Source organism: Coregonus clupeaformis, chromosome 30 (genome assembly GCF_020615455.1).
Source record: "Coregonus clupeaformis isolate EN_2021a chromosome 30, ASM2061545v1, whole genome shotgun sequence".
In the NCBI taxonomy this organism is placed as follows: Eukaryota; Metazoa; Chordata; class Actinopteri; order Salmoniformes; family Salmonidae; genus Coregonus; species Coregonus clupeaformis.
In genome coordinates, this window is record NC_059221.1 from 4,293,788 (window position 1) to 4,307,918 (window position 14,131).

General features: G+C 42.2%; 1 protein-coding gene across 5 annotated transcripts in view; it reads right to left on the minus strand.

Annotated features, from left to right (window-relative positions):
* Positions 1–14,131, minus strand: part of LOC121545935 (1-phosphatidylinositol 4,5-bisphosphate phosphodiesterase eta-2) — a 164,667-nt gene that overhangs the window by 57,720 nt on the left and 92,816 nt on the right. For all 5 annotated transcript variants that reach the window (XM_041856864.2, XM_041856863.2, XM_041856862.2 and 2 more), the window contains exons 3-5: positions 9,572–9,815; positions 8,578–8,707; positions 2,474–2,644 (exon numbers count right to left, since the gene is read on the minus strand). In XM_041856864.2, coding sequence (XP_041712798.2) covers positions 2,474–2,644; positions 8,578–8,707; positions 9,572–9,815 — 545 coding nt within the window. The remainder of the gene's footprint in view (positions 1–2,473; positions 2,645–8,577; positions 8,708–9,571; positions 9,816–14,131) is intronic.

Here is a 14,131-nt window from a genome sequence, read left to right on the forward strand (position 1 = left end):
TTGAGGAAGACTGTTTCAGGCCTACCAGAGTTACTCCTATAATCTAACAATATAATGCTTATCTTTATACAAAATATTCTGATTGAAAATGATCAAATTAGCCTTCTTCTGTACGGCTATTTTTAAAGGCTATAAAATGTTGCATATACTACACATTGAGACACAAGGAATAGTATTTTTGTAATTTGTTATAGGCTGTTTTTAAGGACACGTAAATGTGACTCATTTGGCCAATATCCCTTGTTTATTGATGGTGCTGGCTGCGCCAGGTCGGACCTGAATGCATATGGATGTCCAGTAAATTTCTCAAATGTCTGGGTAAATTAAAATCTTCGTTGTCAATTTTTCGAAAGAAAACTCTGAAATTGCATATTGTTTTTATGACGATTTTAGAATATTCACATGAAAATCTGTCGCCAATTGGATGGAAACCTAGCTAGTGAGCTAGTCCAGTGTCACTTTGATTATGCCTGCACATCATGGTTCACCAGCAGCCCCAAACATCTAAAGAATAAGCTACCAGCTACACAAGCTTGTGAGAATTTAATTTAAACTCCCCCCTCGTACTCATCTATGTAATTGTAGATGTATTTATGTAAAAAATAGTGACCACAATGGAAATAAGTCCCCGACTTTATTGTGCAATCCCTGTCACTTTAAAACATCTTTGTGTATACATGTATTTTGTTTAACTGACAATTTTTTTTAATCAATCAATTAATCCAAACTGTGCAGCGGCCAATTTTTGTCAAGATTGACATAGTTTATTTATTGTGGTGTTAAAAACACAAACCATGATATTGAATTTCCCAAAGTCGGTATGCTTTGTAGATTGGTTGTGTGGTGCATTGGCACAGAAACCTGTTGGTGGAAAATTAATTGCTTATATTTTATATAATTATATGGCATCAAAATGTTGAAAATCAGATGTCCCCCTAGCTGATCATTATCTGCAGCCGGCTCTGATCGTAGTGTAATGAAACAGGCAGGGAGAGTGACCTCGTCTGTGTTGGTCGGCAAACCCCTAACCTTCTTGCCTATAGTTCTGAAGTGGCAAAGTCAATATCCACGTTTCTAAACACAGGCTCGCTACAGTTATTGTTATTTGTGGTCGTAGACATTATTTTGAGTTAATTCTATGAGGGGGGAGGGTATTCCATTTATTTTACTGTACAAGGGGAGGGTCATGTGAAAATATTTGTAACATTGGGGAGGGGGTGGCATTTCTTTTTTATGACACCTTGAGTTGAACCAGCCCCCCCCCCCCCAGTAAATTTTGATCGGTCCCTTAACGGTTGAAACGTCTTTGTCAAGGCTTGGAGTGTCAGAATGTCAAACTGAGATTTTCACTGCAATTCAACAGTAATATCCTGTACTTTTGTCCCTAATCTGTTGACAGGAATATTTTTGACACATGGAAACAGGCAGGAGAGGGGAAAAAACTATACAATTGTCCGACAAGTGCATCATGTTGCTAACCATTAACATGTTGCTAACCATTAACATGTTGCTAACCATTAACATGTTGCTAACCATTAACATGTTGCTAACCATTAACATGTTGCTAACCATTAACATGTTGCTAACCATTAACATGTTGCTAACCATTAACATGTTGCTAACCATTAACATGTTGCTAACCATTAACATGTTGCTAACCATTAACATGTTGCTAACCATTAACATGTTGCTAACCATTAACATGTTGCTAACCATTAACATGTTGCTAACCATTATTGAGACTCAAATCTTCAGATGTTTGCCTCAGTCATTACAAAAAATGTCTGTCACAGAAATGCCTTAAAGGCCCAACGCAGCCGTTTTTATATCAATATCAAATCATTTCTGGGTAACAATGAATCAACTTACTGTAATAGATTTCCATTAAAATGGGCAAATATTGCTTTTTAGCAACAACAAAAAATTCTAAAGCACTAATTTAGTCCGAACTCTCTGGGAGTGGTCTGAGTGGGTAGGGGAAACTGAAAACTAGCTGTTATTGGCAGAGAGGTTTGGAACTCTCTTTGTTATTGGTCTATTAACCAATTTACCGCTTGGTGATGTCACCATGGTAAGCCGAAACTCCAGCCCATGCAAACCTGCTGATTAGAAGGTCCTGTGTAGATTGTATTTTCAACCAGCAACTATCAGGAAATGTTCACACGTTTACAGTGTTAGTTACATTAGCTGTTGTACAATATGATACAAAACACTGGAAAAACAGAGGTTTGACTGCAATGGCCTTTAAAGGGGCCCAACAAAATAAAAGTCCCCATGGATAGATACCCTTTCATTATCTGGGGATGTGCAGTGTGTGTGTGTGTACCTCTGTGTGTATATGCCAGTGTGCGTGCATGCTCGCACCTGTGTGTGTATCCATGCACGGATGTGTGTGCCAGCATGCATGTGTGCGTCTATGTACCCATCTGCCTGCCAGCCTGCCTGCATACGCTTCAACTCTGCTCACGCATACCTTCTGCTCCACTTCCAGGAAGCGGGTCAGGTCGATGCTGTCCAGGTGGTCCTTGTGGTTGCTGTAGGTGAGCATGAGCAAGTAGAGGTCGCGGCGCGTCGACATCATCTTGTAGAAGGAGCAGAACTCCTCGAAGCCCAGGGTGCCCTGGTTGTCATCTGTGTCTGCCTCCTGGGGAGAAGAGAAGTCACAATGCAATATCAGTTCATTTAGACACAAAGAGTTGAATCCTAACATCCACTTGTGTACCGTAGTAGTTATTCAGTTCAGGGATGATTGTTATTGCATTCATCATGTGGCTAGCCGATATATCCTTGACCTAGACCTGTTGTTGTGAATGGAACTGTGTTGTGTATAGGATCACATTATTAGAAGGTCGCCCGAATAATATGCACAGCAATTAACAGCCACAACACTAAGTTAGATAACAAGTCAGATGGAATATCAAGTTATGTTTTGGTGATGTAGTGTGAATATGCACATGCATATTGTAGTTATGGTATCCGCATGCCTGCCAACACTCATGGTTGAAATGGTTTTCTTGTGTATAGCCAGCTCCATATGTCTCGCATTGCTAGAGATGGACATGACTGCAGAGTGATGACGTGGGTGCTGGTGGGAGGTTGGCCTCCATGCACAACACATACACACATACAGTTCTGATACCCGGCCAGCTCCCAGCTCTGGAACTGCTTTGTCTGACGCATGCACACACACGCACGCACGCACGCACGCACGCATGCATGCACGCACGCACGCACGCACACACACCCACACACAAACTTCCAGTTCTCATAACTTTTCAACCAGCCATATCCCTGCTCTACACTGACGCACACACACGTCTCTCTCACACACACACAAACGTCACAGAGTGGATATGGGCTTTGGCACAAAAGAGGAGCTGACACTTATTTCTCAGTATGACTAGGCAGAGACAACTGACCACACACCCACACTCGCTTCTTAAACATTGAGTTTAACATGGAGTGGGGTGGGGTGAGGGAGTGCACCAGCCACCTGGAGAGCTCCTGTTCTTCTAAACGGGTCAGACTGAATGTGCGACACAAATGGCACCGTTTTCTATAAAGTGCACTACTTTTGACCAGGGCCCATGGGGGTGCCATTTGGGACTCAACCTAAGGATTGTTCTGGAAGCGACGGAGCGGCCTCTGCTCATAGGCCCAGTGAATCGGAACCAATGAATGAGGACAATGAGATGATAGTGAGGCAGAATGGAGGAGATGCTATCGGTGTGTGGAGCTCAAGGGGCTTAGAGGGGAGTGTGGAGGTAAGATAAGCCGGTGCGCCGATCAGATTGACTGAATCAATAGGTGCTATATTTACTGGAAAATTGCAAACATGGTGTTTTCTTTCTCTTTTTTACGTTCCATTTAACGGTGCCAGTGATGTTGAACTCACAATATAAGTAACGATTTGCACCCAAACAGTAGCTGAGACATGAGAGCTAGTCTATGAGAGTTTAAAAGCGAACTGGAAAATTACAGCAATGCGGCATTTATATGTTTGTATATTTAACACAGACTATCTGACATGGCCATCTATGACTTTGCACACAATGTTGTGATTCGACAAATGTACCAAAAATCATGTGCTAACAAGCCATGAACTCTGTATACTGTAATATATATTGAAAGAGGTTCACTAATGATTATAGCAACAGATGCATTTGCGCTGGTTATTATCCTCCCACTAGGTCAAGTCAACAGGGCAAATCACGCACAGGTTCCTCCCAGGAGTAAACAGGTTAAGTCAGCAGACCAGTCCACTGTCCCGTAAACACACGTCCAGATTGGTCCCTGGTGTGTTTACTGTGTGTTACTGTGTATTACACCAGAAGCCATCTGCGTCCCTGAGCACCATATGGGTGACCCCTCGGTGGGACGTGAGGCTTGGCTGAGGTGAAGGATCAGCCACGGCCACCAGCGCTAAAACACTAACAACACGATAACACAACGCTAACTCGCTAATCCTAGCAGGGCCATGCTGTCAAAGAACCCTCTGGCTTTACTAGGCTATGTCATGGCTGGGAGTTTGTAGCTAATAGCCTAACCCCAAGTAAAAGGTCATGTATCAAGGGTTACATCTCCATTTGACTTTCCTTGTTCTTCGCACCACCACTTTTTATGATTTATGATTAGCCAACATCAATGGGGACAGCTAGTCTTCCTGGGATCTGACACAAAAAAAATTGAGTTATATAGCGAGTGTGCCCACTCTGGTATTGGCCCGTGCGCTTTAACCAACAGCGCTATCTGCACGCTGTTGGCTAGAGCGCACGTATAGCCTACATGATGAGATTATTATTATGGACAAAAGAGCAAGATCATTTGTATTTGTCAAACGGCAGCCAAGCATCGATTTACATGTCACCAGAATAGCACCCTTGATTTTTATTGGAAAGGAGCATCAAGCTCATCACCTTCACCACCCTGTGAAGTTCATTATAATTTATTTCATCTGTAGCCTAATGGTTATTATATAAAAATGTGCGCATAAAAGCGTTCCCACTGACATTTCTCGCATTATTCATTTGACCAACACAAAAGATCCCACCTTGTCTAGCGTATTTTGTTTTGTCGACATTTGGAAAGTTTACCAAAATATGTTTCCATCAGGCCTGTCATTACATTATTTATCTGACATGTACTTCACTCGCATAAAAAGGTTGGAAGGAAACCTGGTTACAGAACTACAACTAAAGACACATAAAGAAAAAGAAAAAAAGAAACAATTCAAGGCCCCATGTCGCAAGGATCTGTACACAATTCCTGGAAGCTGAACATGTCCCAGTTCTTCCATGGCCTGCATACTCACCAGACATGTCACCCATTGAGCATGTTTGGGATGCTCTGGATCAACGTGTACGACAGAGTGTTCCAGTTCCCGCCAATATCCAGCAATTTCGCACAGCCATTGAGTGGGACAACTTTCCAAAGGCCACAATCAACAGCCTGATCAACTCTATGCGAAGGAGATGTGTCACGCTGCATGAGGCAAATGGTGGTCACACCAGATACTGACTGGTGTTCTGATCCACGCCCCTAGTAACGAACAAGATAGTCTGCACACTGTTAAAGCTCCCAAGCTGATCCACGCCCCTGCTCTAGCCGCACAGATTGGTGAAGTAATTTGATTAGCTAAATGTAAAAAAAAAAAATGTTTATTTCATTGGTTAATAAAAGGAACAGAAAGGAACTATATAAACCAGTACTTATTTTGGGTTCGAACCGGTTCAGGACTTTATTTTGCTGGTCAGAACAGTGTAATGAAACAGAAAAAATAGTGGTTCTGTTCAGAACGAAATTATTGGAAAATAATTTAGGTTCCAACCCCTGATTTTAACATTATTTTGGCAATTTTCAAGTCTTGCCATAGATTCTCAAGCCAATTTAAGTCAAAACTGTAACTAGGCCACTCAGGAACATTCAATGTCGTCTTGGTAAGCAACTCCAGTATAGATTTGGCCTTGTCTGTTGGAAAGCAGACTGAACCAGGTTTTCCACTAGGATTTTGCCTATATTCCATTTCTTTTTATAATAAAACACTCCCTAGTCCTTGCCGATGACAAGCACACCCATAACATGATGCAGCCACCACCATGCTTGAAAATATGAAGAGTGGTACTCAGTGATGTGTTGTGTTGAATTTGCCCGAAACATAATGCTTTGTATTCAGGACATAATGTGAATTCCTTTGCCAAATTTTTTGCAGTTTCACTTCAGTGCCTTATTGCAAACAGAATGCAAGTTTTGGAATATTCTGTACAGGCTTCCTTCTTTTCACTCTGTCATTTAGGTTAATATTGTGGAGTAACTACAATGTTGTTGATCCATCCTCAGTTTTCTCCTATCACAGCCATTAAACTCTGCAACTGTTTTAAAGTCAGATTTGGCCTCAAGGTGAAATCCCCGAGCGGTTTCCTTCCTCTCCGGCAACTGAGTTAGGAATGACGCCTGTATCTTTGTAGTGACTGGGTGCATTGATACACCATCCAAAGTGTAATGAATAATTTCACTATGCTCAAAGGGAGATTCAATGTGCTTTTTTCACCCATCTACCAATAGGTGCCCTTTTTGCGTTGCATTGGAAAACCTCCCTGGTCTTTGTAGTTGAATCTGTGTTTGAAATGCACTGCTCGACTGGGGGACCTTACAGATAATTGTATGTGTGGGGTACAGAGATGAGGTAGTCAATAAAAAATCATGTTAAACACTATTATTTACTCTTGAACTTATTTAGACTTGCCATAACAAAGGGGTTGAATACTTGACTCAATACATTTCAACTTTTCATTTTTTATGAATTTGTAAAAGATTCTACAAACACAACTCCACTTTCACATTATAGAGTATTGTGTGTAGGCCAGTGACACAAAATCTCAATTTAATAAATGTTTCATTCAGGCAGTAACACAACAACATGTGGAAAAAGTCAAGGGGTGTGAATACTTTCTGAAGGCACTGTACAGTATATGTTAATTGATTATACAGACTTTTTGACAGCACAAATGACACCCACCCTGTATTCAAAGGCATGCTGTGTCTCAACCTATGGCGGGCACAACACAAACACCTCAGATTATGTAGAATAGGTTCGAAGCTACAACATACGCACAAATGTAAAACATCAGAGTTTACGCGTTTTAAGATAATTGACGTTAAAGGTGAAAAATCTTTTTTTTATTACACTTTTTTTGTTTAAAGAAATTATAAAATAGTTTGACAAACCCTCTTTGTAAGCTTTTAAATTATATCAAACTAAACCGTTTATATTTTCCAGTGATGAAGGCATGGATGTCTCATGGTATGGTGGGGTATGCAAAATGGGTCAACTTTGTTTTGGCATTCAGGTCCAAAATGTCACTTTCTGACCACTTCTACAATGTATGGTAAGTTTTGATCAAATCAAAAGGGGTGCGGGTAAAAAGTGATTGAAATCAAATGGAATGACGCAATTGCCTTTCCTGTTATATAGTTTCCTGTGACAAATTTCTCTGAAATGTCATAACCATCATGATGACACATCCCCATTACCACTGAGTGAGTCATTAGAAATGGGTTTGGAAAAGGTCAAGTGTGAACGCGTACTTTCGCGACATTCTTGACTGAAGTTGTTGAATGAACTCAATTTAAAGTTGTGAAATAATCAAGACATGAAAGCCACAGCACTTTCTATTCACCATGATTGGCTCATTTAGAAAAAGCTGCCTCGTCGTTTCTAAACAGTACAGGGAGAATAGGATGTGCATTCACACAAAAACTGAGCAGAGCTGCCTCGTCGTTTCTAAACAGTACAGGGAGAATAGGATGTGCATTCACACAAAAACTGAGCAGAGATATCTAAGTAATCAAAGGTAATTGTCGTTTGCTTAGGCTTTATAGTTTCAATTCAGAAAAACTAACGGAAACAAACGGACCATCTTCTCACCAAATATTATCTCAGAAATGAAAGTGCATCTCTGGTTTTGTAGTTACTGGTTCAAAACATCCACACACATAGTATCAATTGCTTTGATCTGTTGACATTGCCTGTGTCCCGAATGGCACCCTATTCCCTATGTAGTGCTTAGGGCTCTGGTCAAAAGTCGTGCACTATATTGGAAATATGGTGCCATTTGGGACCAAATCCATTGACAGACTTGTCTGTAAGAATGTTTGACTGCTCATTATACCCCATTTAGAGAGTAGTGTGGCCCTACCACAACAAGCCAATGAGACACACACACATTGGTAAAAAAGGCCACTAAACAGCCCTGCTGTCACTGATCTCTCTCTCTCTCTCTCTCTCTCTCTCTCTCTCTCTCTCTCTCTCTCTCTCTCTCTCTCTCTCTCTCTCTCTCTCTCTCTCTCTCTCTCTCTCTCTCTCTCTCTCTCTCTCTCTCTCTCTCTCTCTCTCTCTCTCTCTCTCTCTCTCTCTCTCTCTCTCTCTCTCTCTCTCTCTCTCTCTCTCTCTCTCCCTCCCTCCCTCCCTCACTCCCTCCCTCCCTCTCTCTCTCACACACTTTGAGATTCTCTTTGTAATTCAAAGTGCTATAAAAGCTGCATTATTATTAGTAACATTAAAATATGACTGTAGTGTACCTTGAACATCTGCTTAACTTTCTGGCGGGGTAGGTTGACGTTGAGCTTATGGAGGAGCTGCAGGACCTCGCTGATGCTCAGGCTGCCGTCGCCGTTCTTATCCGCCTCTGAAAACGTCTGCTTCAGCCACGTACCAATCAACCAGGTGTTAAAGATGGATAACACACACACAGACACGGGCACAAACACGGGCACGCACAGACACGGGTACTTGCCTGTGTAAACGCAGTCTTGGTGTTCCATTAACTATGAACTATCCACAGGTGTTCACATTGATTGATTGATTGATTGATTGATTTATTGATTGATTCATCGATTAATCAAGTATCGTCTGCAACAGAAAGTTTACAGCTAAGGAGGTTCACAATATTTAGGGAAGGTAGCTCTAAGATGAATAGCGGTTCAGAGCCCAAACCACTGTGAAACAATGCAAAACCTTTTGCTCTCTCACACAGCTCTCACTCCCCACAGCTGAGTCTAATTTTAACGCAAACCGTCTGTGTGCGTCTGTGATCAAGACAATGTGATTCATGATGTGATAGGTGCCTCCGGCAGCCTTCACTTGCCCTTCTTTTATCAGCACATCAGCCTCGCTGTCATGCCGGCACGGCAGAGTGTGTGTGTGTGTGTCAGTCTGCGTGTGGGGAGAGAGAAGGAACTTTAGTGTGTGTGCATGCGTGCTAGCATCATTATTAATTATCCACACTCAGAATCATCTTAACCAATTCATGTATTGAAAAGTCCTCACCAAAAATGGCATTTCAATTCCTCTCCTGACCTGCACTGACTGAATAGAAATCTAATTGACCTGTGGGTCCTATTTATTAGGCAACGGAAGAAAACAGACTGAAACCGGGAGGGACTCCCTAAACCTGTCCAATTACAAATGCTCATTTTCCATTGCAAAACGTTTTGCTAGTGTGCACTAATGAATAAGTCCCGGCTGTCCAATGACTAAACCCTTGCCTAGAGACAGGCTAACATGTAAGGATATTGATCGCGGGTGCGCTGCCTCTTGGACAGGCTGTCCTCATCGCTGATGCCTGCCACCAGGTACTTGAGGCCGGTGATCCAGGTGCGCGCCTCCTCGCCTGTGCTGGACACCAGGTCCAAGGACTCCAAGCGCTCGCCATAATACAGGCTGAAGCAGCAGTTCGGGTCGAAGCTGCCCTCAGAGTAGCGCTGGAAGATCTCGGATTGCTTACCCTCGCACACCTCTCGGATGGAGTCGATGGAGACTGGATAGAGTTAGGGCGGGAGGGAGAGAGAGAGAAAGGGAGATAGGAAATAATGGTTAGTTCGCCATCACTCTGAAAAAGTCAGGTGAAACAATGAAAAGCTGACTGTTGACGTTGAATTTGGGCCTTACATTACCCTTTTCACACCATCATGCCAACCCGGACTATACGGTTTTGGCTTAGCTATTTCCCTTTCACATTGTCCTTTTCAGAGCCTTTTGTAAATGTGTAACCAGGCCAATTTCGTTTAGCAAGGGCAGGGGAACTATTCCAGGGAAACCTGAGGCACTTCCAATGTAGCCCATTAAAACTTAATAGAGAATCAGGAAAAGTCACTCGATGGAGCAAATCCATTTATAACCCTCATTTTCATATTATATTATATTGAGTTTATTCCATTGGGCGGGATTGGAATTATTTCCCCCCTGTCTGGCGTATAACGAGGCTGAAATGGTAGCGGGAGGCTAAATTGTTTCGAAGCACAGGGAAGGATGGAAACTTAACTTAGAAGTCTGAATTACGAGGCTTAGGCAATATGATACAGAAAAATAAAAAAGGCTACGAATTAGCATGCTGCGCCCGGAGAGCTACGTTATTAAGACAAAACACTTATGGGATGGTAATTATATTTTACAAGAAATTGCCTTGAGATGTTCATTAACATTTAGCATATTTTTTCCAAACTGATTTAATATGGGTATCTATGTGGTGGCCATTTTGAGTTTACCTCAAGCCCATGCAATGTTGTGAGACAGAAAAGGTGAGGAGTGTACAGCTATCACGTTGGCCAAATTAGGGATGATCACCTAATTTGGTAGCTAATAAAATATATTCTGGCTGGTTTTGAGGTTGAGCTCTCTCAATGTCATTATTTTATATGCCAGCACCTTGGGTCGTGGAGCTGTTGAACATGCATAATCCCCTTGAAAATACTAACTTGCTGACCTAGAGGCCACCCAACCTGAGCAAAACAATTCATTCCCATACAGTTAGTTCAAAAGCCTTTGTGCCTTTGATTAATGCCTGGAGGAGGTCCAGACAATACGCCTTGATGGTTTATTTATTTGTTTATTTGGATCCCCATTAGCTTTTGCAGAGGCAGCAGCTATTCTTCCTGGAGTCCACAAAAAAACACAAAACATTACAGACAAGGACAATCACACCAATTTAAAACACAACGATATACAAACAATACAAAAAAGATATATACAGTGGGGGAAAAAAAGTATTTAGTCAGCCACCAATTGTGCAAGTTCTCCCACTTAAAAAGATGAGAGAGGCCTGTAATTTTCATCATAGGTACACGTCATTTATGACAGACAAATTGAGAAAAGAAATCCAGAAAATCACATTGTAGGATTTTTAATGAATTTATTTGCAAATTATGGTGGAAAATAAGTATTTGGTCACCTACAAACAAGCAAGATTTCTGGCTCTCACAGACCTGTAACTTCTTCTTTAAGAGGCTCCTCTGTCCTCCACTCGTTACCTGTATTAATGGCACCTGTTTGAACTTGTTATCAGTATAAAAGACACCTGTCCACAACCTCAAACAGTCACACTCCAAACTCCACTATGGCCATGACCAAAGAGCTGTCAAAGGACACCAGAAACAATATTGTAGACCTGCAACAGGCTGGGAAGACTGAATCTGCAATAGGTAAGCAGCTTGGTTTGAAGAAATCAACTGTGGGAGCAATTATTAGGAAATGGAAGACATACAAGACCACTGATAATCTCCCTCGATCTGGGGCTCCACGCAAGATCTCACTCCGTGGGGTCAAAATGATCACAAGAACGGTGAGCAAAAATCCCAGAACCACACAGGGGGACCTAGTGAATGACCTGCAGAGAGCTGGGACCAAAGTAACAAAGCCTACCATCAGTAACACACTAAGCCGCCAGGGACTCAAATCCTGCAGAGCAGACGTGTCCCCCTGCTTAAGCCAGTACATGTCCAGGCCCGTCTGAAGTTTGCTAGAGTGCATTTGGATGATCCAGATGAGGATTGGGAGAATGTCATATGGTCAGATGAAACCAAAATATAACTTTTTGGTAAAAACTCAACTCGTCGTGTTTGGAGGACAAAGAATGCTGAGTTGCATCCAAAGAACACCATACCTACTGTGAAGCATGGGGGTGGAAACATCATGCTTTTGGGGCTGTTTTTCTGCAAAGGGACCAGGACGACTGATCCGTGTAAAGGAAAGAATGAATGGGGCCATGTATCGTGAGATTTTGAGTGAAAACCTCCTTCCATCAGCAAGGGCATTGAAGATGAAACGTGGCTGGGTCTTTTAGCATGACAATGATCCCAAACACACCGCCCGGGCAACGAAGGAGTGGCTTCGTAAGAAGCATTTCAAGGTCCTGGAGTGGCCTAGCCAGTCTCCAGATCTCAACCCCATAGAAAATCTTTGGAGGGGAGTTGAAAGTCTGTGTTGCCCAGCGACAGCCCCAAAACATCACTGCTCTAGAGGAGATCTGCATGGAGGAATAGGCCAAAATACCAGCAACAGTGTGTGAAAACCTTGTGAAGACTTACAGAAAACGTTTGACCTGTGTCATTGCCAACAAAGGGTATATAACAAAGTATTGAGAAACTTTTGTTATTGACCAAATACTTATTTTCCACCATAATTTGCAAATAAATTCATTAAAAATCCTACAATGTGATTTTCTGGATTTTTCTTTCTCATTTTGTCTGTCATAGTTGACGTGGACCTATGATGAAAATTACAGGCCTCTCTCATCTTTTTAAGTGGGAGAACTTGCACAATTGGTGGCTGACTAAATACTTTTTCCCCCCACTGTATGTCACCCAATCAGCTGATTAGCCTGACTTGTTTGTCACCTCTTTTGCATCATTTCTTTGCACCGTACAATTTTTCAATTCATCATCTATCCAAAGGGCTTTAACAGTTCTCACAGTTAATTTCCTAACAGGTGCATGCTTGTCAACAATTGGCATGAATAATTTTACAAATACTACCAGTGCTACACCTGGATTCACTTCCTCATACACATCAGACCAACATAAATGTTAATTTTAGAATAGACAAAGAGCATCGTTATGCTGGATTACCGAGGATTAAGAAGACACCCACCAGCGGATTAGTGTAACTGAGAGAGGAGTGTTCTACACAATCAAAAAAACCTACAGTACTCCACATTTTCAAATTGAACGAAAAAATAAAGAAGAATTCTATACACATGCACGCACACAGGTACAGAATGCATCTCAGGTCACACAGAAGCCTCCCATTGAATGGAAACTTGAAACCAGTTTGATTGGAGATTGTCAACACACACAAGACTACATGTCAAAGGTGAAGCGGACACACTGAATAACAACAACGCATGGTGCTTGTGTGCTCCCGGGTGGAGAGGGGGAAAAAGCATGAAGGGGTCCCTGAATAAGGCCTGTTCATAAATAATGCAGAAGTGTACAGTTATCTGGGGCCGGGAGGGTGATCGTGGCCCTCTCAAGAACCGTTTTCCCACCAAAATATATATGCTGCTGTAGGTGAAGTGTGCTGTAATGTGGCCTGCTGTCTTTTTGTTTTGTGTGTTGACATGATTGTTGTTGCTGCATGAAAACAACAACAACCTTTCTCACCCAGCCATCTCAACTCCCCACCACTAAAACTGCCCCGGCAAGGCAGGGTCGTGTTCATTATAATAGACTTGTCCAATAAGAAATGCTGATTTTGTTTTTCGTCGCATGCCCTAATGAACACAGTCTCAGGCTATCTCACAATCCATTCCCATGTGACAGAATGGAAGATTACAGGGTTCCTATTCTAATTTCCTTTCCTGCTCCATTCGTTTCTCTGGAGGTCCCTGCATTCCGCCTTTCCTGGCTCAATGTGTTGAATCAAGCGACACTGGTCTGGCAGATTAAAGCCGATGAATAATTGAGGCTACTTAAGAAGCTTATTAACTCCCATGGCGGTGGTGGAGCTGGGCTAGAGGCTACGAAGCGAGCGGCAGGAAACTGAGCCTGGTGCCCCCCGTGAGACGGGGCCATTTTGTTTCTACACAAACAACTTCGAGGTGAATCCCAAATGATTCCTCTGCTGTTTGGGACTACGGTAATAGGCTTAGTGGGAGAGATGGAAGTGCTGATTGTCAATGTAAGACAGACTAAAGGGACATTCACGCAAACATGTTATACAGTGGGGAAAAAAAGTATTTAGTCAGCCACCAATTGTGCAAGTTCTCCCACTTAAAAAGATGAGAGAGGCCTGTAATTTTCATCATAGGTACACGTCAACTATGACAGACAAAATGAGAAAGAAAAATCCAGAAAATCA